At 40.1% G+C, this 22,500-nt stretch overlaps 1 protein-coding gene across 1 annotated transcript in view; it reads right to left on the bottom strand.

Annotated features, from left to right (window-relative positions):
- Window positions 1-4,861: 4,861 nt before the first annotated feature.
- LOC125036947 overlaps window positions 4,862-22,500 on the bottom strand; it is an 868,716-nt gene continuing 851,077 nt past the window's right edge. The window contains exons 60-74 of the mRNA XM_047629908.1: window positions 13,419-13,550; window positions 12,899-13,029; window positions 12,253-12,408; window positions 11,914-12,050; window positions 11,513-11,800; window positions 11,201-11,385; window positions 10,910-11,008; window positions 10,601-10,756; window positions 10,272-10,391; window positions 9,424-9,560; window positions 9,087-9,248; window positions 8,729-8,969; window positions 8,479-8,590; window positions 8,102-8,212; window positions 4,862-6,058 (exon numbers count right to left, since the gene is read on the bottom strand). Of these exons, the coding sequence (XP_047485864.1) occupies window positions 5,934-6,058; window positions 8,102-8,212; window positions 8,479-8,590; window positions 8,729-8,969; window positions 9,087-9,248; window positions 9,424-9,560; window positions 10,272-10,391; window positions 10,601-10,756; window positions 10,910-11,008; window positions 11,201-11,385; window positions 11,513-11,800; window positions 11,914-12,050; window positions 12,253-12,408; window positions 12,899-13,029; window positions 13,419-13,550 (2,292 nt within the window). The 3' untranslated portion in view covers window positions 4,862-5,933. The remainder of the gene's footprint in view (window positions 6,059-8,101; window positions 8,213-8,478; window positions 8,591-8,728; window positions 8,970-9,086; window positions 9,249-9,423; window positions 9,561-10,271; window positions 10,392-10,600; window positions 10,757-10,909; window positions 11,009-11,200; window positions 11,386-11,512; window positions 11,801-11,913; window positions 12,051-12,252; window positions 12,409-12,898; window positions 13,030-13,418; window positions 13,551-22,500) is intronic.

Genomic DNA, 22,500 nt, shown 5'->3' with positions numbered 1-22,500 from the left:
TTTATTTATTGTAATTTGATTGCCTCATTCATGTATGAGATACACAAAGTATCATTAAACTTTAAAGTAAGCTATCTAAAGAAACAACACACACACACACACACACACACACACACACACACACACACACACACACACACACACACATATATATATATATATATATATATATATATATATATATATATATATATTATTTTTTATCTGATTCTCACGGACCCCCTGAAACTGCAGTCTATGGATCCCAGGTTAAGAACCTCTGATCTATCAGATAACGAACAGAGCTCATGTCAATAGAGAAACACAACTTTTTGTAGGGAGTTTAAAAAATGATATGTGTCACTACCTTAAGTATATAAAAGGTTTTTCTCATATTCCTTAGGGCAAAATTGGTCTGTAACCTTCCAGTAGCCACTATCTGTGCAAAATACTGGAATATAGTAAGATGTAGATAGTAGGCGGTATTCACGAAAGGTCTAAGACTGTTCTTTGCGATAACTATTATGATTGGCACCGTGCCACTTCTCAAAGTTAATGCTGGTAATAGAACAAGCATTTACATCTAGATAGACTCTGGGAAGATAATTGATTGCAATAAAAGATTAAAACTACATACCGCAATAAACCTTACTTCTGTAATGATAATGACATAACACATTTACTATTCCAACTAAATTTTGGGCAACCATAGGTTTGTTGTCATTGCATCAACTGTGAAGCCGCGCGGAGCCATTTTTTTTTTTTCTAATAGAAAATTACTGCAAATATGTAGAAAACGGATAGGTTAATGATAGACAATATAGCAGAAATGGCCTCCAAAGCCTATTTGCCATTACAGATGAGTAATTATATTCATACTTTGACTTGGCAAATTTCCCGATGGGTCCCCACGAAAATGTCTTAAGCAGTTTTTGATTAAGACGGCCGAAGTTTTAGAAGAGGTGTGGAAATGTCCCATCCGCATTAGAGCTTTCTCTAATACTACAAACCATTTACACAAATATGAAAATAATTATACATCGACTAGGATAGAAAAAACTCGGAAGGCACCTTTGATTTACTGTCAAAGGTTAATTTAGTAATTTCATATATTTTGCAGATATTTTCTATACAAGCTCGTAAGGACTTCCTTTTGTTCTAACGTGTAAAGACAATTATTAATTTGTCTTTATGCAAATTTTCCTCTATTGAAGATTATTCCGGTTTGGAAATAATGAAAGCTTCGAGGCCTTTTTTGATAAATTATCTAACGTTAATTGAGCCGTCTCTTACATTGCTGTATTGCTGTATTTTATTTTTGAAATATAAATAGCGGCGCCCGCCTTTACAGTTGCAACAACAATAAACGTAGGGATACCACATCACATTTAGTGATTTAGTGACATATTTACCTTATCGTCTTAATACAATCGATTATCAAAATAGGGTCTATAACTATATAAATGTGTGTTTTATAACTAGGATTAACTTTGAGATGTGTCATCGGGGCAAATCATCAAAATAAAAAATCGCAAACAATAGCGAATGTCACCCATAAGTTCCATAAGTAAGTAAAAAAGTGTACTTCCTATCCCAAATTTATGCCAAATATTTACACTTTCGCCCATAATGAGACCCTTTAAGATCAATCAAAATTCATTTTCAGATATCCATCGGAAAAAAATAGCGAAGAACAGAAATCGCAAGAAAAGGAAAATCTTACAAAACATCTCTTATGTTGCAGTAAAAACTCAATAACATTTCTTTAATACTGAGATCAATTACATTGCAAAATACCGAGAAAATTAGCTTTCGATTATGGATGTGGTTAAGAAGGCACCAGGGAAAGTAAGCAAACCATTTAAAAACACTGACGTAAACTCACAGCGGAGGAACTAGTTTTTAAACTGTTCTTTTAGCTCGACCTACACATCTTTCTATCTGAGTGGTTCATCCTAATCAGCAGGAACGATTTTTTTTAACGTCTTTTAACGTATTGAAATAAATTACATAGCAAAAATAATAGCTCTGACGATAAACTACACGTTACAAAACGGGCAATGAACGAACTATGAAATAATAAATATACACATAGGGAAAAAACGCTTTCTGCTTGAATACGCAAAAGGTAAGGGTAAATAAAATGCAAATGCAAGTCCGAAGCCACCATTCCAAGGGTATCGAAATTAGAATACCCGAGGAATTTCAGGGAGTACGAAAATTATTAAGAGCGACATGTGAGTCAATTCCACGGCTTTGAGTTTTGGCATCCATAACCGAATATGTTCCTAAGACATGTGAAAAGTATTATGTCTCTTCATTCTATTTGCAACGATAAAGTTATGTAAATCTCATTTCCGTTTTCATTTTTCTGACAAGACAAAATCTTGAAATCGCCTGAATCCATTGGTGGTCGTGTGGATTGCAATAAGCAAGAAAGTGTTACACTTTAATAATGCCAGAAATTAGAGTTCCTTGAATTTTATGTTAACGGCGTAGGCTGATTTCAATACTAACTTTTTACTCAATTTATGTTTGCATTATATACACTGATAAATGCTCAGTTCCACTGCTGTATTTAGAGCAAGAAATGTTGAATATTTACAATGTCTACTACCATACTTTTTTCAGAATTTAGTAACTCAATTCTTTACCCATTCATTATTTCGAATTTTAGATTAACCAAATTACAGATAAGTAAAATAGTATATCCAATATATTAAAAGTAAAAGAAAACAAAAACTATTTATTAAACTCATAAAGAACGTAAAACTTAGAGGGGAGCATTTTCTTTTACATATCAAGCATAACCTGAATGAATATGGTAAAAACTACTGTTGTGCAAAAGCAGGAAAACAAACAGTTCGAAACAAGAAAATTCACTAATGATTAAACATTATGAGAATCATTAACCCAATATATTAAAAAAAAAAAAAGCGAACACTTACTATGTGGGTGTTACTATGCATCGAAGTGTATTAGGCGTTTCAAAGTTTACGAACAATATCGGTCTCGTTCACGTAGAATCAGGTCGTTCACTTATCGCGTTCTCCCTCTAGCAATGGCTGTTGTTTCTGCACTTATTCCTAGTATTTCACTTGCCCTATACCGTCACTTGTATCACGTTATTCATAATCGCTTCATCTATTGTTTATTCGCACTTTAATTTCCTTCAGGATCAAAATCCGTATCAAAAACGTTTTTTCAATCCTCTGAGGAGACAAACAAACCACATGTGAACACGAAACTTTATGAACAACACTAAGGTAATGAAAATTAATTCGAGTGGAATTAATACAAAATACAAATTGTCGATATCGTAAATTGTAAAATGTCTTGAACGCATGTATGTATGCGTCACTGACAATGGGTCGAGCTAACGAGTTCGCGCACATAGGCACACACGCACACACACACACACACACACACACACACACACACACACACACACACACACACACACACACACACACACACACACACACACACACACACACACACACACACACACACACACACACACACACACACACACACACACACACACACACACACACACACACACACACACACACACACACAAAAGCAAACAAACACATACATATATCTTTAGTCATATAGTCACTGAAGTCTTCAGCTATTGTAATTCTGGAGACAAAGTATGGATGTGGAATATTCACAATGCTTTTGACCTATAACAGAGTGGAGACAAAGTATGGATGTGGAATATTCACATTACTTTTGACCTATAACAGAATATCTCTGTTAACAAAGAATTTGTAAACTGAAATTAAAAAATTTGTCCTCGTTATTTTTTGTTTGTTGTTTTAACAGCCTTTATGCGAGTATTGCTTTTATTAGAGTAAAATCCAATACAACACATTAGTACATTACATTTACCATTACTTTTTCATGATAGTATATACTCTGAATTAAGCTATCCATATTATCAAATAGATATATTTATTTTTGATAAACATATCGTTCTTTGTTGTTTTGGTTCTGCACTGCATGTTGGGTGGGGTGGGGGCTAAATAAGGGTGGATTATGAGCTAAGGGAGTATTAGCCTAAAAGGTCTGGAACCACTGAATAAAATGTTCATCTATTCAAAGACTGAAGGCACGGTATACACTTGAGTAATTGAACACTGGTGCCCTTGTGGCAAGGAGACATGAAACTAATACTTACATTCTCAACTCATATTACATGATTTCAGCATATTAATCCATTGCCGACGGGCATGGCAAGTACGTAAATGCCATGCCCACTGTGAGTTTACTTGTTTAATTGTTTTTAAGCATAGATGGCTACACTTGCACTGTCACCAGTGAGTCAATTGTGAGTACTGCCTGTCTTGCCCGTTCACCCTTTTTTCATTGATTCACGAAAATGTTTTATGTTATCTTATTTTGCTGTTACAAATGTTTATACCATTATAGTAATTACAATGTTATGATAAAAATAACACCATCAATATTTATAACACTATTTATAGCATTGGTAAAAAATATGTTTTTCCTGCCAATACAAGGAAAGGTGATATCAGGTAAGGTCTCTAGATCTACTAATTGACTCCTTTGTGGCTAAGCACTAGCACTAGCCTTCTATGTAGAGACATTTCACAAAAGTATAAACAATGAGCACAGCATTTTCCCCATTTTTTATTTATTTCCCCCGGCAGCAATGGTTAAGTATTTGTAGGCTATAGTTTAAAAGTCCTAATTTTAATTATTACATTCTAATATTTTGGTATATCTGGCATACTGATATAAAATTTTGTAACTTATTTTATATTATTGTTTTGTCTACAGTTAGACAGAAACTGGAAAATAGTATAAATATAATTTTCAAGTATTTCCAAAAGGTTGAATAAAATACATGTTCAACATCATAGCCACTTTTTATTAGTTAATTCTAAGCAATGGTCAAATATTAAGAATAGAATAAGGAGCAAACAACCTGACCTTGATTTTTCCACTTCAAACCAAAGGTACAACTCAAATTGCAGCAAGTTAGGAGAGTACTCAAAAGTTAGCTAACTGCCTTCTTACATAATAGCCACAAATAAGAAATAAGGCATCCATGTAATTAAATGACAAGCGAGACATAACAACTGGAAAACAGGTTCATAAAAACTATATCTATAGCAATATGTGACTTTGATATAACTTTATGAATTATGATATGTACACATATGGTCACTTGAGTCAGCAATAAAGGCTGATTTAAAAATTTGAAGAACTGCTCTAATCAATTTGAACAAGAGCCCTTTACTACAATACAAACGTTTAAGAATAAGAACTAAAAAGAAATTAAAATCAAAATTGGCATAGAATAATGACACTTCAACTTCAAAACTGGGGTATCACATTGAGGGTATTCTTCTTTGCACCATTGACACATGACTACAACGCTTATACTTGTTTTATATGTAAGCTGAGAATTGGTAATTTTTATTCTTTATATAATACATATCTATACATTTCATTTGCCTAACACGTACTTCAAAACCGAATCCTGTCTTTTGATTCAGGCATACACTGCTAGTTATATATTATATTTAGTAAATATTAACATAAAAATGGGTCATATGTAGTCATGAAATATACCCAGTTTAACAGAAAAATTTTACTTATCCTCTGAGTTGTGCATAAGCAAAATGAGCAGCAAACCCGCTAGTCTCCCTCTCATCCTTGAGGTGATGTACACAATAATCTACCAAGGTCGTATAAAAACTGATATGGATGTAAGAGAGATGATGTGAGAGAACCTAGCATGTCATCTGCCTCAAACAATTAACATTACAAATATCCTAATTGCCCAAGTAAAAATTTCCAACTGCAGGATGTGGAGCATTGAACATCTTCACTGCTGCCAAGATAAGAGCTGCTAGCTGCTGCTACTGCTGTCTACACCCTGCCACAGGCGAGGGGGTTGAGCTGCACAGCAGGAGTTACACAGCCTTCTCTTCTTCAGTGTCTGAGGCTTCAGATCTTTCCTCCTCATCGCTAGGCAAGTCGCTCGCCCCCTCGTGGGTCATTGTGGCCACCAGAGTGCCAACCGCTTTCCCCAGGTCGCCTGTGGAAAACAATGATTTTGTTTTATATGAGGTTTAATGGCTGGGGAAGAAGTGTCCTCTTTTCAAGGTAATAACATGAAGACAGAATATGAAAGAATGTGTAATGTAAATGTAAGTAAAGATTAATAAAAGATGAAATAGCTTTCATAGCTTTTAATAGCAAGACATTAACATAACCAACAAGAAAAATATATATATTTATGAGAGGAACTATATTCATATACATATTCAGCTCAGAAAGATTTGCAATTAGTGGATCTGATAATGAAGAATACAGAACAGCACCAAAACTATTATGCCTTTTTTACGGATTATAAATCGCTATTAATATGATAAGGCAGGTCTGAAAGGATGCACATTAAAAATGTTTTTTAACTTTAAATGGAAACTGAAATAAGGCAAATAAATTAGAAACACATATATCTTAAACTGAACAAATAAATAAAAAAAAACTAGTGAATGCACTCAAATAGATAGTACAGACAGCTTATAGGCAAAATAACAAGATAAAAGGGAATGTGTGAAAACAATAAAAAACAAAATTTGAAAATAATATAACTCAGATATTGTGTATCTTATTGTAAAAAAGTATTGCAAATATAAACTATTCTCATATTTTTCAGTATCATTAAATCTGATTACAATTTTTTTTTTCCCCTGAAGACACAAGATTTTACAAAAAAAAAAAAAGGAAAAAGAAAAGAGAAGAATAAAGTAGTGTCCATTCATATACTTTACAAGCTATACAAAATACTCCATACTTAATCTTCTCATTTCCCGTTTTAAGAAATGTACATTCCATTAGGGTGCATTCAAAATGTATTTCAGCTATTTTGAAATGACGTGTGTTATTCTAATTTGATATAAATACAAAGGAGTATACTGGTCACACAGTTTAGTCAGTTGAAGTCCATCATGTATACAAATGGTACAGTATTTTGAAAACCACCATCTTTGTAGATATGGAACAGATGCACAACTCCTTGCTTGGAATCACAATCATGTTTTGTTTGAAAGAAAATACAGCATCAGGTAATGTTCCATATATAAAACAAATTATTCAGATCATCATTTGAGTTTATGTTCCTCATACACAGTTGTTTATATACTTCCATTAAATATTCAGTATAATAATGTCTATAAATAATAAAAATACAATTATATTTCAAAACTCAAGTAAAATCAATAACTCATCTAAAGTATTATGATGTTATGAAAGACTTCTGGGTAAAAGTGAAACCTTCAAAATACTAGATTATATTAAACAGTGAGCTCCAATTTCATATCTTATAATCAAGTAATTAAATTGTATTTGCCTGTGGCTGTCTTATAACATTCCTCAATAATAAAGATTCACATTAATCTTTCAAAACATTATGAGAAAAACATTGTTACATAATTAAATGAACTCACCATCCAGAACCTCTGTATGGAGCTGCATGAAAAGAAATATGAAAAATGTAAACAAAGGTCAAAGACCAACTTGTGTGAGATAAATTATGTCAGTACAACCCATCTAACAAATATTCATAGTTTGCTTAGTTTACTATTTCTACAATGCGAGGCATACATTTTTTAATCATAACAGTAAATAAATCTATGGCTAAATATGTGAAAGTTAGACCACTTATCAGGCAGCAATTTTTGGATACCACAAAACTGTTAACAGTATAAAAGACAACTTGTAAATTTACACATTTTTAACATGCGATTCAAGTGTTAGCTTTCATGCCCAAGACATTTTGAGTTTGGAAGCAGGAATTAATTTAACAGTTAAGAGTAAGGTTAGAGAGTACGTGATTACATTTTTTGTGCATAACATCATGAGGTTGGGAATAATATGTGTAAGGATATAGGGACATGGTTCTTCAACATAAACACTCTACATCCTGTGTCTCCTGCTGGATGATTTGAGCATTTGCAGTACACAGAAACATCTGTGTCATACATATACAATATAACATCTTTCAAATATGAAACCCTACACGTTGCATAACATTCACTACGAATCAATTCAGGTCATGCAGTGGTGCCAATTGTACCTGCACGTGAGAAGAGGTTGCCCACATGAGCAACACTGCCCATTGGGGGTGGTGGCGGTCGTACATATTCGCTCATTTGGTCTAACCCTTCGTAAGCACTGCTGGCACCCCCTGTGCCACCGCAGCAGATAGAGAGAGTCCAACACCAAGTTAGATGATATACCAAAGCTCCAGTAAATGAAGTTGTAACAAAACCCCATATGTAAAAGTAGTCCTGATACCCATACTTTAAAAATATGATTAAAGAGAATTGTATCTAAAAATATGTTTATCCTGTCCTAGAGATCTATCACTTAAAATGAATGATAATAAAATCATAATGAAAATAATGGTACTAAGAATTATATGCGAATCATGCTTTGTGAGCACATTCTTACCTTGGTTAGAATGTCCATTGACTTTGGCAGGAGAATCCATGGCCAGTTGACTAGCAGTGACTGACTTGGTCTGTAGAGTTCCTGACTTGTTTGGTGAGCTCATTCCACCAGGCTGAAAAATGCAAAAAATTAATAGTTATTCTCAAATTGCATAGTCATTGTCACATACTGATAGTTTAAAAATACTCATACCACAGAGCCCTGACACATTGTACTCTATTTGTAAATGAAAAAATAACTATCAACCAACCTCGCCTAACAACTGTCGTAGTCGATGAAGCTGTGCCTCTAGTTGCCTATTGTGTTCTTCCAGGATACCCATTCGAGCTTCTAGTCGTCCCTTGTGTTGACGGAGCAGCTTAGCCTCTGCCAACATGTCTGCTTCAGAACGCTGTCCTGAGAGGCCATCATCAGGCGGGGAACCTACAGGCTGTTGTGACTTCAAACGATCATACTCAGCCTGAAGCTGACTGTTTTCTTCCTCGAGGGCCCTATTTGAAAGGAAAAGTAAATTAGAAATGTGAATGAACATATTTCAGTACACAACTGTATCATGTAAAAACAAATATGGGGGTCATGGATAAACATGAAAAGTATTTGAGACATACCTGATCATTTGTTCAAGTTCATCCTTCTGCTCAGCATCAACAGCTGCCATGATCTGCAGGGGTGAGCGTGGTACCGGCAGCGGAGCATCCGAAGAACTTAGTGACTGGCAGTACTGGGCAATAAGCCCATGTTCGTCCTCGCTAAGAGAGGAGACAAGAGATCTATGAAATATTAGTAACACAGCTTTTAAAAAAAGGGACAAAAATTTTAAACAAATCATATGTAGAATATACCAGTATATCATGCTTAAAAGTACACTAGAAGAGGCTACAGACAAAATAAAGTAAAATAAAAACACTAAAACATAAACTATTGAACCAAAACATATGCTCCAACCTGTCAGGAGTAGAGTTAGAATTTGTTCGCAATTCCACTTCAGCCAAGCGAGAAGCATAGAGCTCAAGTCTTGAGTGCATGTCCTGGCTAGTGACGTTATGCTGTGGGGACGGTGATGGGGATTCTAAAGGATCTCCCTGCAAGAACAATATATGTTATCATTTGATAAAAGAAAACAAAGTTAAAAGATAACAATTATATATGTATATAATCTGTCAAAAGCTTGCTTTATAACTAGAATATTTAGTCAGAGCCAAAATGTTTCTACATAATTTCATTTTATCCCCTATATGGAATTCATTATTTTAACTATGCCTTCAAACCAGTTTTAATCTTCAATTCTATTGTGTTAAAATACAACAAAAATTAAGAAAAAAATCACAGACTATTATAATTTCTCAAAATGCAAACAGAATCTTATTTCACTTTGTATACAGGTGCATATACTGTCCACTGTAGTTTTTTGGGTGAATTTTGTAGCACAGATGACTCCACAGAAAGGAGTCAATGAGTAGCCCAATGTGACCTGATTTTCCCATTCTTTGAATTTAATTGTCCTTTTATTTAATGCTATTAAAATTGATATTATTATTATTAATGACATTATGACTATGATAATATTATCAAAATGCAAATAGCAATAAAATATACAAAAAGATAAGACAAGAAAAAACAAAATAAAGGTTAAACAGGTCCTATAGGACTTGTAATTAACCCATTCTTGACAGTACTTGTGGAGCCATATATGTGTAAACACTATAAATAATTTAAAATCACAGTGGACATGGCATGTATGTCATGCCAACCCAGCACATAAGGTTAACATCTTTAATCTCTTTGAGGCTTACCTCTAGTACAGTCTGCACTGGTAAGTATCCCTTCTTTGTGTGCTTTTGCAAAGCACGTTTTGACTTGAATTTATTCTTCAAAGCTTTTGTGAAGTCCTTGACATCTTCACCAGCGGTTGTCTATAAAAGAAAGTAAAAATATTATTTACAGTGAAAAATTATTTACAATTTTCAGTGTTGTTAGATATGACAAAACTTATATAAGAATATATATAGGAACAATAATATAAGAAAAAATCAAATATAATAAAATCACATGAGATAGAGTATGATGAAACCTTCAGGGCATTAAATTCTGCAATTAAACATGTACAATTCTTATTACTTACAGCTGTACAGTACTCATGCATGGGGTGAGTGATCTTGTGGCTCTTCCCACTGCGACCATCAAAGAAACACCTCTGACACATGTCAAAGCTGAGGCACTTGAGGCAACGGTAGCGCAGGCCTACAATTGGGTAAGCCTTACAGATGTTGCACTTCACCTGAAAATGAGGAAGAAATTGTGACGTAAGTTATGCTTCTTCTTTTGTTTATGAAAATAAAAATATGTTTGCAATAATTAGGGATTATGTTATACAATAAATATATACATATGGATACTTCAAACATGCTTTAAATATAAAATAGATATTAACCTGATGCTGAATGTTCTCAGAGGCAGCTACACGGTGCAAAACAGCTAACCACACAAGGGACTGTGGTTCTTGCTGTACCCATGTTAGGAAGTGTACAGCCTGAAAAAGAGAATTCATTTATTACATTACTGAATATCTATTATATTACATATTATAGTATACATTATACTTACATTTGTATATAAATATGCATACCAATACACAATATAGAACAAAATGAGAATATAATTCAATGTCAAAGATAAAAAGACCTTAATGTGTTTTCAGATCTCTGTAATCTTCCACAATTACCTCAATTGTTTCTCTATCCTTGCCAGCCTTGGTAAAGCAGCTACGAACAGATGGCTCGATGTTTGATCCACCAAAGGCTGCAACCTCTCCCAGTTGCCGAGGAACTTGCACACAGTCATGAAGGAGGAGCCCAAGTTTCCTTTGATCCACTAAACGGTTAGGATCAGCAATCAATCGGAACATATCTGTAGATACAAAAATGTGATATTATGGTACATTTTGGTTGAGATTTTTTCCTTTTTTAACAGATTTCCATTATTATCATAAACCAATATTCATAAGAATATAAAATGCAGGAAAACTTAAACTTACATCTATATTTTTCCTCTAGGTGTCCCCTGCACAGGCAAACAATTCCTATCTTGAATGAGAGAACTCGCATTTGCCCTGTCCTCTGGCTATCGTAAACATTGAGTAACCAGTTGAGACACAAGTCCATGGCCAGAGTGGTGTTGACTTCTGGATGGTCCGCAGATATATTGGCATACAAGGCCGAGAGCACCACCACCATGTCACCTACATCAATCAGCCGATCGTTCTGGCCTCTTAAACCATGCTCATCAAATACATCTGTTGCCATTTGCATTTTAGCACGATCCACTGTTGGGTAATAAGATATGCATTGATTAATATGCCAAAAAGTTTGATAACAGAAACAATATCAATTTACCTAATATGGCAATGCTTACAAAAGTACTAGACAAGTAACTTACAAGCTAGAGTCTTCTGCAGCATTCGCAGCTTTGTTGCTGTGCGGTAAGCTGAGAATTTGATATGATTAAACTCTGTCAGGGAATCTAGCAAGTCCATCATGGTAGGATGATCCCAGTGGGTGCTCTCCTGGTCATGGCTGAAAAAGAGATAATATTTTAAATTTGTCAGATGACAACATATATTAGGGAACAATTTGGACATGTGACCCTTTTCTAAGAACACAAAATGTTATATATTTGTTGCACCTGAAATACCAAAAGCCAAACGCTGTACAGTATATTTAAACTAAGAAACATTTTCGGAAGAAAATATGTAGTAACAAGAGAAGATATCCTTACTTGATGTAATAAGGCACTTTGTTGCTAGTGGTTGCCCTCTCCCAAGGTGGGGACACTGATGACGCCAGCTGGGCAGGAGTAAGTGGCGTGACCTCCCTTGACCTGCCAGCCACCTGTCGCCACCTGTCATTAACTGTTGTCTCCAATGTCTTCCATCTATGGCAAAGGGAGGGTGACACTGTTAGTCAAGCTTTGGGGGTGGAATTTAAATGTCTGTTAGAGGTTTTCAGGATAAAACTCTCAAAAATCTCACTTTCGATTAGCATTCGGTTATGATGAATTTCTAACATGTATTCAGAAAATGATAAATAGTTTATATTCATTTGAGAAATATCATCCACCTTTTATGGTAGTTTTACAAACCATGCCCTGCAATATCATGCATATCTAACTGCAATCAAATATATGTAAAAATCTTGCTCAAATATGTGTAATAAATAACATATTTCTCATTTGCACAAAATGTATTTATAACAAAAACTACTTAATAAAATACTTATAAATATTTCTTTACTTAGGATTTTTTAATTATTAAGATTAATGAGTGCTAATCCATGTTAAATGTGAGAAGATACTTCCATGAATAAACTCAATTCCTGGATTGAAAACTACACATAACCATGCATAACAGATGCTGCTTTTCTACCTATTATTGAGGTCGTGCAGTTTGGCAGAGTTTGCAGGGGTGAGTGGCACATTGTGGGCTGAGAAGCGGGCTGCTTGGTCGTTGACATCATCGACACCACGTTGCAGTTCTGCTAATCCTTCACGGAATTTCTGAAACGATTTAGCAAGATGTCAGGCCCTAGAATATAATAACGATGTAGATTTTACATGCACCAATAGAAACAGGAAAAGTCGGACTTTGATTTTGATGTATTTACAAAATAAACACATTTTTTTTTTTTTTTCAAACATCCTTTAAGAAAAATAATTATTCCTGTCGTGATGAGACGCTTCCCTAAACTTCATTTTTTGTTTGCGTGACTGCTATTGGTTAGTAACATTAAATGAAAAAGACAGCAATCCAAAAAATCCACTGGACTGTTAAGTTAAATATTTTCGTAAATTTTCTTGACTTAAATGGAATACACAACGAAGATATTTCTGTATGCGAATATAAATGGCAATTAAAATGTGTAGAAGAAATAAGTACTGTTCCTTACCCTGACGTTGTGGACGTGTTGGTCAGCGAGGTTAGGATCTAGAGGAACTGCGCCCCAGGTGTCTACTGTCTTCTGCGCTTCCTCCAGACGTCCGCTCACCTCCTCCACTGTCTTCTGCAGCACACCTAGCTTCTGCAAGTGAAAGTAAGAGTATTTAGTACTCACATTTTACGATTCAAATTGAAAAGCTGTGCTTATAACATCTACTATCATTAGCTGCAAAACATCGTTCTAAGGAGTCCATGTTCACCATTCAGATGCAGTCACGAAGCATAACACACGAGCGAAATGCACTCCGCGGAATTTCCTCGACGACCAGAGCGAGCGTCACACAGCGATAGCAGTGAGTGCGACGCTTTGTGGTGGAAGCGAACCCGGGCACCAAGCACCCTGCTCGGTGCCCCACTCAGGCACTCCTCCTACGTGCCTCCTACATGTCAGTCCTTCTTGTTAACATCCTGCCTTCTCCTCCATCAACAGCACTGTCTTACACTCCCATCTCATTACATCCATTCAAAGATAACAACGACAATAAACAACTACTGGTGTTTTTCAAAATAATAATCTCTATGAGTTAACTCTCAACATAAGTGTCAGGATGAGTTAGGCTAACTGTAAACCATTTATACTTTATTCTTTTAGCTGTCGGGAAATGGCCGGTTCTAGAACGTCCCTCATGCAGCTTGCAAATCACGGCGAGCAGTTCGCCAATAAACGGGTGGCAATGCAGTCCTCGTCGTTGCTCTAGGTCCTTAACATGCAAACCATGGCATCCTTCCGGGGCATCAGTATGCTAAACGCGCGTTAAGACAGTCGCCGTCGCCACTCTGCCCGAGCCGAGGGTCTATGCTCCAATCTGGCAACACAGTAACCTCTATAACCGAGATAACACTTTCTTCGTCCCTTCGCTTCTCGGAAAAGGCCTGCCCCTTTCCCCTTAGTCCTCTTGACTTCTACCAGAGAACGAGAGTCGAGCAAAACACCGCTAAGCATCCAAGCAAAGAGATCCACATTTCAACTGGGCTGATGCGGAGCAGACCGCAACTCGACCCTTCCCTGGAGGCAACCGCGCATCATCCACACAATCCAGCGACAACCCGATCTTGTTGCAAGCCAATAGTTGCATAATAAATAATCCAACAGTGAAAACAATGACGCCAAAATACGACGCCTGAAAAGTGAAAAATGACGACTGGCAAACATAAAGGCAACCACGTGGCCTCTTCTGCGTCCACTTTTTACTCTTACTCACTCATTTCCATAAACTGAATCTTTTACCTAACATAGACATTAATGTTGGTAGGTCAGTGCCTCCCTTGGGTGAGTGGAAGGAGTGCACGCAAGAGGCCGGGGCACGAGATTAGGCAATCTTTCCCCTCGTGACAACTCCCCTCTGCCTCCCCTCCCCTCGCCCTCCGCCGCCTCTCCACCGCCCTCGACACCACAACCTCCACACAGCTCGTTTCTAAAGCTAGACCATTTGCTTAATTTTCTCTTCCCGTCCATTTCAGATTTCCTACAAAAATATCTGTTCCATAAATTATTTTCTCAAAACACAAAATAAGTATTATCATCGATTGCTGTAGCGAGGCTCGGGGTACAAAAATAAAAATAGCATGGAGAATAAACAGTAAACAATAATAGCCTTTGCCTGCGACCGCGTTAAGATAGTGACAACTCCAAGAAAAGAAGGCGGGTTCTCGCGTGCCTCTGCCATGTTGCAAGAATGTCAACAATCTGAAGTGTCAGGTCCATGTGGGATGTTGCTATGGCTGACCTCGAGTTACCACGAGTGACCTCATATGAGTACAGTGTTATGTGTACGGTTGACGACGCGGTGGTGAGTGGGCACAAAAGGAGTGCCACCGGCGGCGTCGTCCTCGCTAGGTGACAGCGGTGCGAGATAAGGACGTCAGAGCCCCCTTCCTTCGCTCCCTCCCGCGATTAACATTCGCTCGCTCCTCTCGCGGTCCTGATGGGAAACACACATGGCCCCCTTATCGGTGCGGCCCAAGATGGACTGACAATAAACAAAATTGAAGCCCCTTTTCCGTGTCTCGGAAACATTAGAATACTACATAGGAAGATGCTTCTCCGCAGTACTTTAATATATGTGTATGTGAAAAAAATCGTGTTCTGCTGTGGCAATGAGCTGCCTCGCTCCCTGCAGAATGGTGGCGGTTTAGGCCTTAGAGCTGTCACTCATAGTAATGGCCAGGATGCGAGGAAGGGCGGCGCAGCTTCGTGACCGCCGGGAACTTCGCGCATCTAATCAACGCCTGTGATGAGCTTATTTAACCACCTACGTTTACAAGTCATTTATGGAGTGGGAATTATGGGTATGAGTACTCGCCGTTTATCCCCCACCCTCTGCGTGCTCGAAATCTACTAATCAATTATGCAATGCAAATGCTGCACACCCGTAACCCGTAGTAATACTTCCCCTCCTCTTCAACCCGCTGAAGTTCAAATGCTGCGGCATCTTTTCATCTCCTTGTAATGTCCCATATTACAGCCCTTTCATATCAACCGGAACAATAAACTTAATCTATAATCGGCGCCCAGAACTTCCATCGCGCTGCGTCTCTCCCTTCCGGACGCTCAAGACAATCAGAATTTCTTTCGTTTTCTTTACCTTTTTTATTCTATTCCCTTCCCTCGCTCTCAGGAACGAGTCGCGCGACCTCGAGACTCGCGGCCGAACGAACACCTGCTTTGGGAACATTACCATAAGTGTCAATCAAGGCTTGTCGTCACGCCTCATTTACTGGGCACTCCTCTTGTTTCTCTCTCGCTCTCTCCTCGCTCTCTCCTCGCTCTCTCGCCCCCCTCTCTCTCTCTCTCTCTCTCTCTCTCTCTCTCTCTCTCTCTCTCTCTCTCTCTCTCTCTCTCTCTCTCCTCTCTCTCTCTCTCCGCTCTCTCTCTCTCTCCTCTCTCCTCTCTCTCTCTCTCTCTCTCTCTCCTCTCTCTCTCTCTCTCTCTCTCTCGCTCTCTCTCTCTCTCTCTCGTAAGATTTTGTTGAGTCAAAATATCTTAGTCAAGTGCAACTGCATAAGCTTAATCTCTTGGTATACCGAAGGGCTTAGAAGGCGAAGATCTCAAACTTGAAAAGAGAGCATCATCCAACGCCTTGGCTCTGGAGGACGTCCCTTCAACTATTTGCAGTTACTCTGAAGCGTATCAACAAAACAGCAGAGAACAAGAAAACAGAAGATAACAAAACCACACAAACGAGAATCCAGAATCGCCGTGGGAACATTAGATCAAATTCGGCGCAAACGTAACCAAGCGAGAATCTCACCAGCCGGGCTCTGGCTTTATCATCACTCTCCCTCTTGCTTCCTTTCTGTGACGCGGGGCCTAATGAAGCACTTCATGGGCGTGCCTCTAAGTAAATGTGAACGTAATATTCAGTTTTCCTCCCTTCGTCTCCCCTCTCCCCACGAATGTATCTACATAATTAAATAAATAAATGTATACAAACAAATGCAAACATTCATACATAGGGATGTACGTCTATATTATACAGAGGCGCACACGGTATATACGACTGGCTTAATTAATTCTCCGAAATTCAAATCTCCCGAAATTATCGAGACAAACTCCTGCAATTACTGGACAGCGATTCAGGCTCTTGTCTACAAGACAGGGTCGGGGGCGGAGCCGTGTTACCTTACCGCCACGTGATGCTGCCGCCCGGCCCACACGGGGCTCGCCTCTTGGAGGAAGCAACTCGCTTTAACGTCCACTCTCGTATCTCATCAATAGACATAGTTGCGAAAACGGTAAGAATGAGGGAAATGAGGAATGTTCTCAGAATGTTAGTATGATGAAGCATTAAGAGTAAAGAGACAGACGCTAACCGATGAGAATGGACACAGTGTGAGAAGATACGCAGGCGGCAGGCGAGGGAACGGGCTCATAAGGTCAGCAAGTCTTCAGGGCCCGGACCAACAACAACAACAACATCAATATTAGCACAAGTCTAGCCAGATCCTACATGATTCGTGTTACCCCTCTGTTCTTCCTTGGTAAACAAAAGCCCTCTCTGAAGAAAAAGAGGAAGAAAAAAAACGAGAGTGTAGTCCATTAAGAATTTAAGTGACGAGGGTGACAATGTAAAGAAAGAGCAGAGTCGAGCCGGGAGACAGAAGCTCACGTCACACCAAAGATTATTTGCTTTTTAATGACCTTTGACAAATAGAACTTTCGTTTCAGGTAGGATAAGTTGGTCTGTTTGATGGCGGGTAAGGCATCTACATCTACATCATCATGGGGCCATCTCCATGCTTGCTGCACGAAAGAGAGAAGAAAGAGAAGTGAAAAATATATGCATTTACACCAAACCGCAAAACGTCATTACAAGACCACGCCCACATTGCACTATTACGAAGACTCTCACGCCCCCCCCCCCCCCTTGAACTACACCGCCCCCCGGTGTAGTTCTCTTCCTCGCGCTCCTCCACTGCCTCCTCCTTCGCCACCCCTCCTACGTCTTCGTCGTCGCCTCCTCCTCCATCTCTTCCTCTGTCTCTGTCTCCACCTCCCCCTCCTGCCCTTCCTTCTTCTTCTTCTTCTTCTTCTTCTTCTTCTTCTTCTTCTTCTTCTTCTTCTTCTTCTTCTTCTTCTTCTTCTTCTTCTTCTTCTTCTTCTTCTTTTCTTCCTCCCCATTCTAGCAAAGCCATGGGACCATGATGGCACGGTTTGGTCGGCCGAGATGATGAGTTTATTTTACCATGGCAGCTCCGACAGTGGCGGCTCCCCGGGGCATTTTTTATGGGCACGACCGTCACCTTCACACCCATCCTGAAGCCAAGTTCACCGAAAGGGGGGGGGGGGGGGAGATCAGGAGACCGCGATCAAGGGGGAAGGGGCAGGAGAGTCTTGGTTAAAAAAGAATTGGAGAAAAAGAAAAAAAGGAAAAAACAAATGGGATAAAGAAAGACATGACTGAGCAAAGGCGAAGCCAAGAAGAAAGGAATCAGAGGCAGCCACGGGGAGTCAGAGAAATACGAAGCTCTATCTCGAATCAGATTGGTTACTGCACAATGCCTCTCCCCGGCAAACATGTGGACAACGTGAATTTTATTTGCAGATCAAATTTAGATTCGTTGCACGCGCGCCCGGCGATGGGGCTGCGCGGACCTGAATGGCTGCTTAATCACGCGGGCGAGGAGTGGGAAAGGAGAAGAGAGGGGGTGGGCTCCGTCCTGGGATCCTTCAGTCCCTTTTTGGCTGGGTTCCTATTGGCTTTTATTCCGTTTAGGATGCTCTCGGCAAAGGACTAAGCCAAACACACGGACAAACAGAGGATCACTACTGAATAGAGAGAGAGAGAGAGAGAGAGAGAGAGAGAGAGAGAGAGAGAGAGAGAGAGAGAGAGAGAGAGAGAGAGAGAGAGAGAGAGAGAGAGAGGAGAGAGAGAGAGAGAGAATGAGAGAGAGAAAAAACATTGTAGGTATCACTACCACTAGAAGTGCGCCTACGTGCCCTTAGCCGCTCATTCCTCAGGGCTGGGGGGAGGTGGCAGCGGAAGAGGAAAGGGCTGCGTGGCACTTTTACAGGGCCGGGGTGACATTCAGGGCTGTAAAGCATAATGACGACCCCCTTTCCGGCCTTAAAGATGTCATGTCCAAGACCAGCATTACACCTCAGGGAGACACAATGGCGCGAACTGCCACCGCCGCACTTGCGACCCTCGAGCAACAAGAAAAGAAGCCGATACCCCTGTACATCTCCTTTTTCTCCCTTCTCTTTTCGCGACGCTTTAGTTTAGGTGGCGGCTCTAGTCTTTTAAAAACACAAATAAATCTGTTCTTAGTAGTCGGTCATTCATGTGGTAGACCACATCCACCGACTTACGGACCTACAACTTGACCTGCAACATGACGGCGCCCTTTGCCCGCAGCGATGAGAAGTGACAAGGCAGCAAGACGGTGTCGAGTTTATCTAATAAGTGTGACGCGGCCTTCCTCCTGCATGACCGGGTCAGCCCACTTAGCCGCAGGAAATACCAGTTTTGTGCTAACTGTTCGCTGCACGTGCTGCAGGTCTTCCTCCCACCCTTCTTGGGAAACCCTGTGGGGCATCGCGCACAAAATACACCTCAAATCGAGTGGCCATTTGAAAAGAAAATGGACGAGAGTTCACAGCCTGATTTAAGAAAATACGAAAAGTTGGAAACATAGAAATATATAAAATCACATTCCATCTGAGCTGAACTGGCCCACATCTGTGCAGACATAAACATACTTATCTGCTATGCAGCACAGGCTGGTCGCATCGCCTGGCTGAGAACATGACAGCAGTCCAAGGGCTCGCTACACTTTCCGAGGCCGGTCTACACCCTGCCGTCCCGCCGCATCACCCTGTCAGCGGACACTACATCTGCATTCATACAGCTCGTGGCAACGCCAAGGCCGATCTACATATCGGTCTCTACAGCTTACATATTCTGACGGCTGGCGAAGAACAGCAGCGCACGCATCGGCACGAACTCAAACACTCACACAAAAAAGACACACAGACGGACGTACACGCACATACACGCACACAAACACAATATCCTCCAATTCATGCCTTCGAGGGCGAGCTTAACGAGGCCCTCGAGAGAGTTTATTAAACCCCGTCGCCGCAGACTCAGCACAGCCCTCGGCTACTTCGAGCACCTGCCTTCGCCCATAACGTGTGTCGGGAACATGTCCTTTTCTGCACAAGCGTAACAGAGAGGCGTTTTAAAACTATATTTCATAATCGGCGGCAAAATACTAATATAAAAAAAAAAAAAATGCTAAGCTTATGTCACTTTCATAAAAATCGCACAGGAAACGTAGATGGAAAACAAACGAAAACACGCGATAAAGCAATAGCCATGAATAACGACGATCAGAGGCGCTCCCCAGATCCGTCACCTACAACATCCGCCTGAGCGAGACTACAAAGACCCGGGCCGACGGGGACGACGCGCGGGAGGAAAAGGGCGATGCTGAAAAATATTTTGGTGTTTTGATCGAGGTAGTTATCCCTAGTGTATGCGGGGGGGGGGGGGGGGGGCGTCGACCCCGGCTCGATGGCTTATTGAAGAGGGAAAGGGGTGGAGGAGGGGGTGGGGGAGGGAGAGGGGCTAAACACACTGTTTTGCCCTTCTCATCTTTTCTTTGCTGCTTATTGGCTAACTTTTAGCTTTTTTTATTACTATTGCGATTTCTTATTACTATTGCATTATGAAGATGGTTATATTCACGTATCACACACCGACATACACACACACACAAACAAACACACACACACACACACACACACACACACACACGTCTACCTATCTATTTAAATATAAATGCAGTGTGTATATGTATATATATTATATATAGACACATATATGTATATATATATTTATATTGATTATGTGTGTGTGTGTGTGTGTGTGTGTGTGTGTGTGTGTGTGTGTGTGTGTGTGTGTGTGTGTGTGTGTGTGTGTGTGTGTGTGTGTGTGTGTGTGTGTGTGTGTGTGTGTGTGTGTGTGTGTGTGTGTGTGTGTGTGTGTGTGTGTGTGTGTGTGTGTGTGTGTGTGTGTGTGTGTGTGTGTGTGTGTGTGTGTGTGTGTGTGTGTGTGTGTGTGTGTGGTGTGTGTGTGTGTGTGTGTGTATGGATATGTACATATATATATGTATATATATATATATATATGTATATATATATATGTATATATAATATATGTATATATAATATATATATATATATGCAAAATAAATACGGAACAATCTAGAATATAATTTGGAAACAACAAGCCGCTCTGGCTTGACAAATCCTGTGCCTCCGCCCCTCCTGCCACGTCTTTCCCGCCCCCAGAGGCTTCCTTTGCGAGCATTTGCTGAAAGCCATCATAAACGGGCGAATTATCAAGCGGCGGGACTGCTAAGGGAGACACGCATCAGGCCACAAACACGACGAGGAGAGTCAACGAACCCAGAGGAAAATACGGACTTTCTTGCGGTGCTGGAGAAGTGATTTCCTCTAGTTAAGATGACATACACGCTGACACGCGAAGTGACATGAGAAGTGGGATATGACCTCGTGCGATCGTGGGGATATCAGGGCGCTAACGAGGAAACGCCAAGCTACTGCTTAAATCAGTAAGACGCGTAACGTTTAAAATCATAAGAAGTTAAAGTTCGGATGGGCATATGACAGAGAGAGAGAGGAAAAAGTGGAGTGTTTTGAGCCATGCAGCCCGTTCGGCCGCCATGCGTCAGCCGGGCCGGGCAGACAGCCCACGCGAGCGCTGCCGGAACCGTCCCGCAGCAACTGCTACAATATATGTACGACAATTTGCGAAATAAAAACAGCCCAGCTAAGAGTTATGGTTCGTGACACTCAGTGGGGTGCATGCGTCACTTGGCCGTCCGTGAACGCTAAAACAGCTGCATGACTATGCATACATTAGAAAATATTTTCGGGACATACTGGGCTTATCTTTCACTAAGAAACTCCGCTTTGCTTCTGTAACGACGACAGTTACAGGCGAATACATATACAACACTAGGCTTCTTTTACAATGAAACTGTTGCTCCATCCTCGGCATCGCTGGGCTACGGACCGAGGCATAGTACTGCGGGACACAATGCGGCATTTCTTTTCCGCGATGGAACTAGATTTTCTTTTCCGTCGTAAGGGCTTTCATCTGCAGTTTGTTTGTGCACACACATGCTTACACACCCATGGTAAATCCATCCACCAACCACTCATTCAGCACCTTCCACCTCAACCACCTTCCCCCCACTCCTCCACCCTCACTAGGCCAACCACTTCCAGATTCGCCACAGCGCCGCCACAGTCCACACTACCAAATTAGGAAAACCATCTCTCGTCCTGGTAACTTCTGCAGCTCTGCCGGTGAAGGGTTGAAATGCCACAATGGTCTTACCTGAAACCTGTCGCACTAACGAGTTTCTCCTCCTTTACTTCGGGGAGGCAGTGGTCCACCCTGCCCAGCCGCGGTGGGCGCTGTTCCAGGCAGAGCAAGGAAACATTTCCTCACACATGGCCAGCCAGGCCCCAAACGCGGGAGGTGACTGCCGTAGAG

Source organism: Penaeus chinensis, chromosome 22, assembly GCF_019202785.1.
Source record: "Penaeus chinensis breed Huanghai No. 1 chromosome 22, ASM1920278v2, whole genome shotgun sequence".
NCBI lineage: Eukaryota > Metazoa > Arthropoda > Malacostraca > Decapoda > Penaeidae > Penaeus > Penaeus chinensis.
The sequence above is the reverse complement of the archived record's forward strand: the minus strand, read 5'-3'. Positions and strand labels throughout refer to the sequence as shown.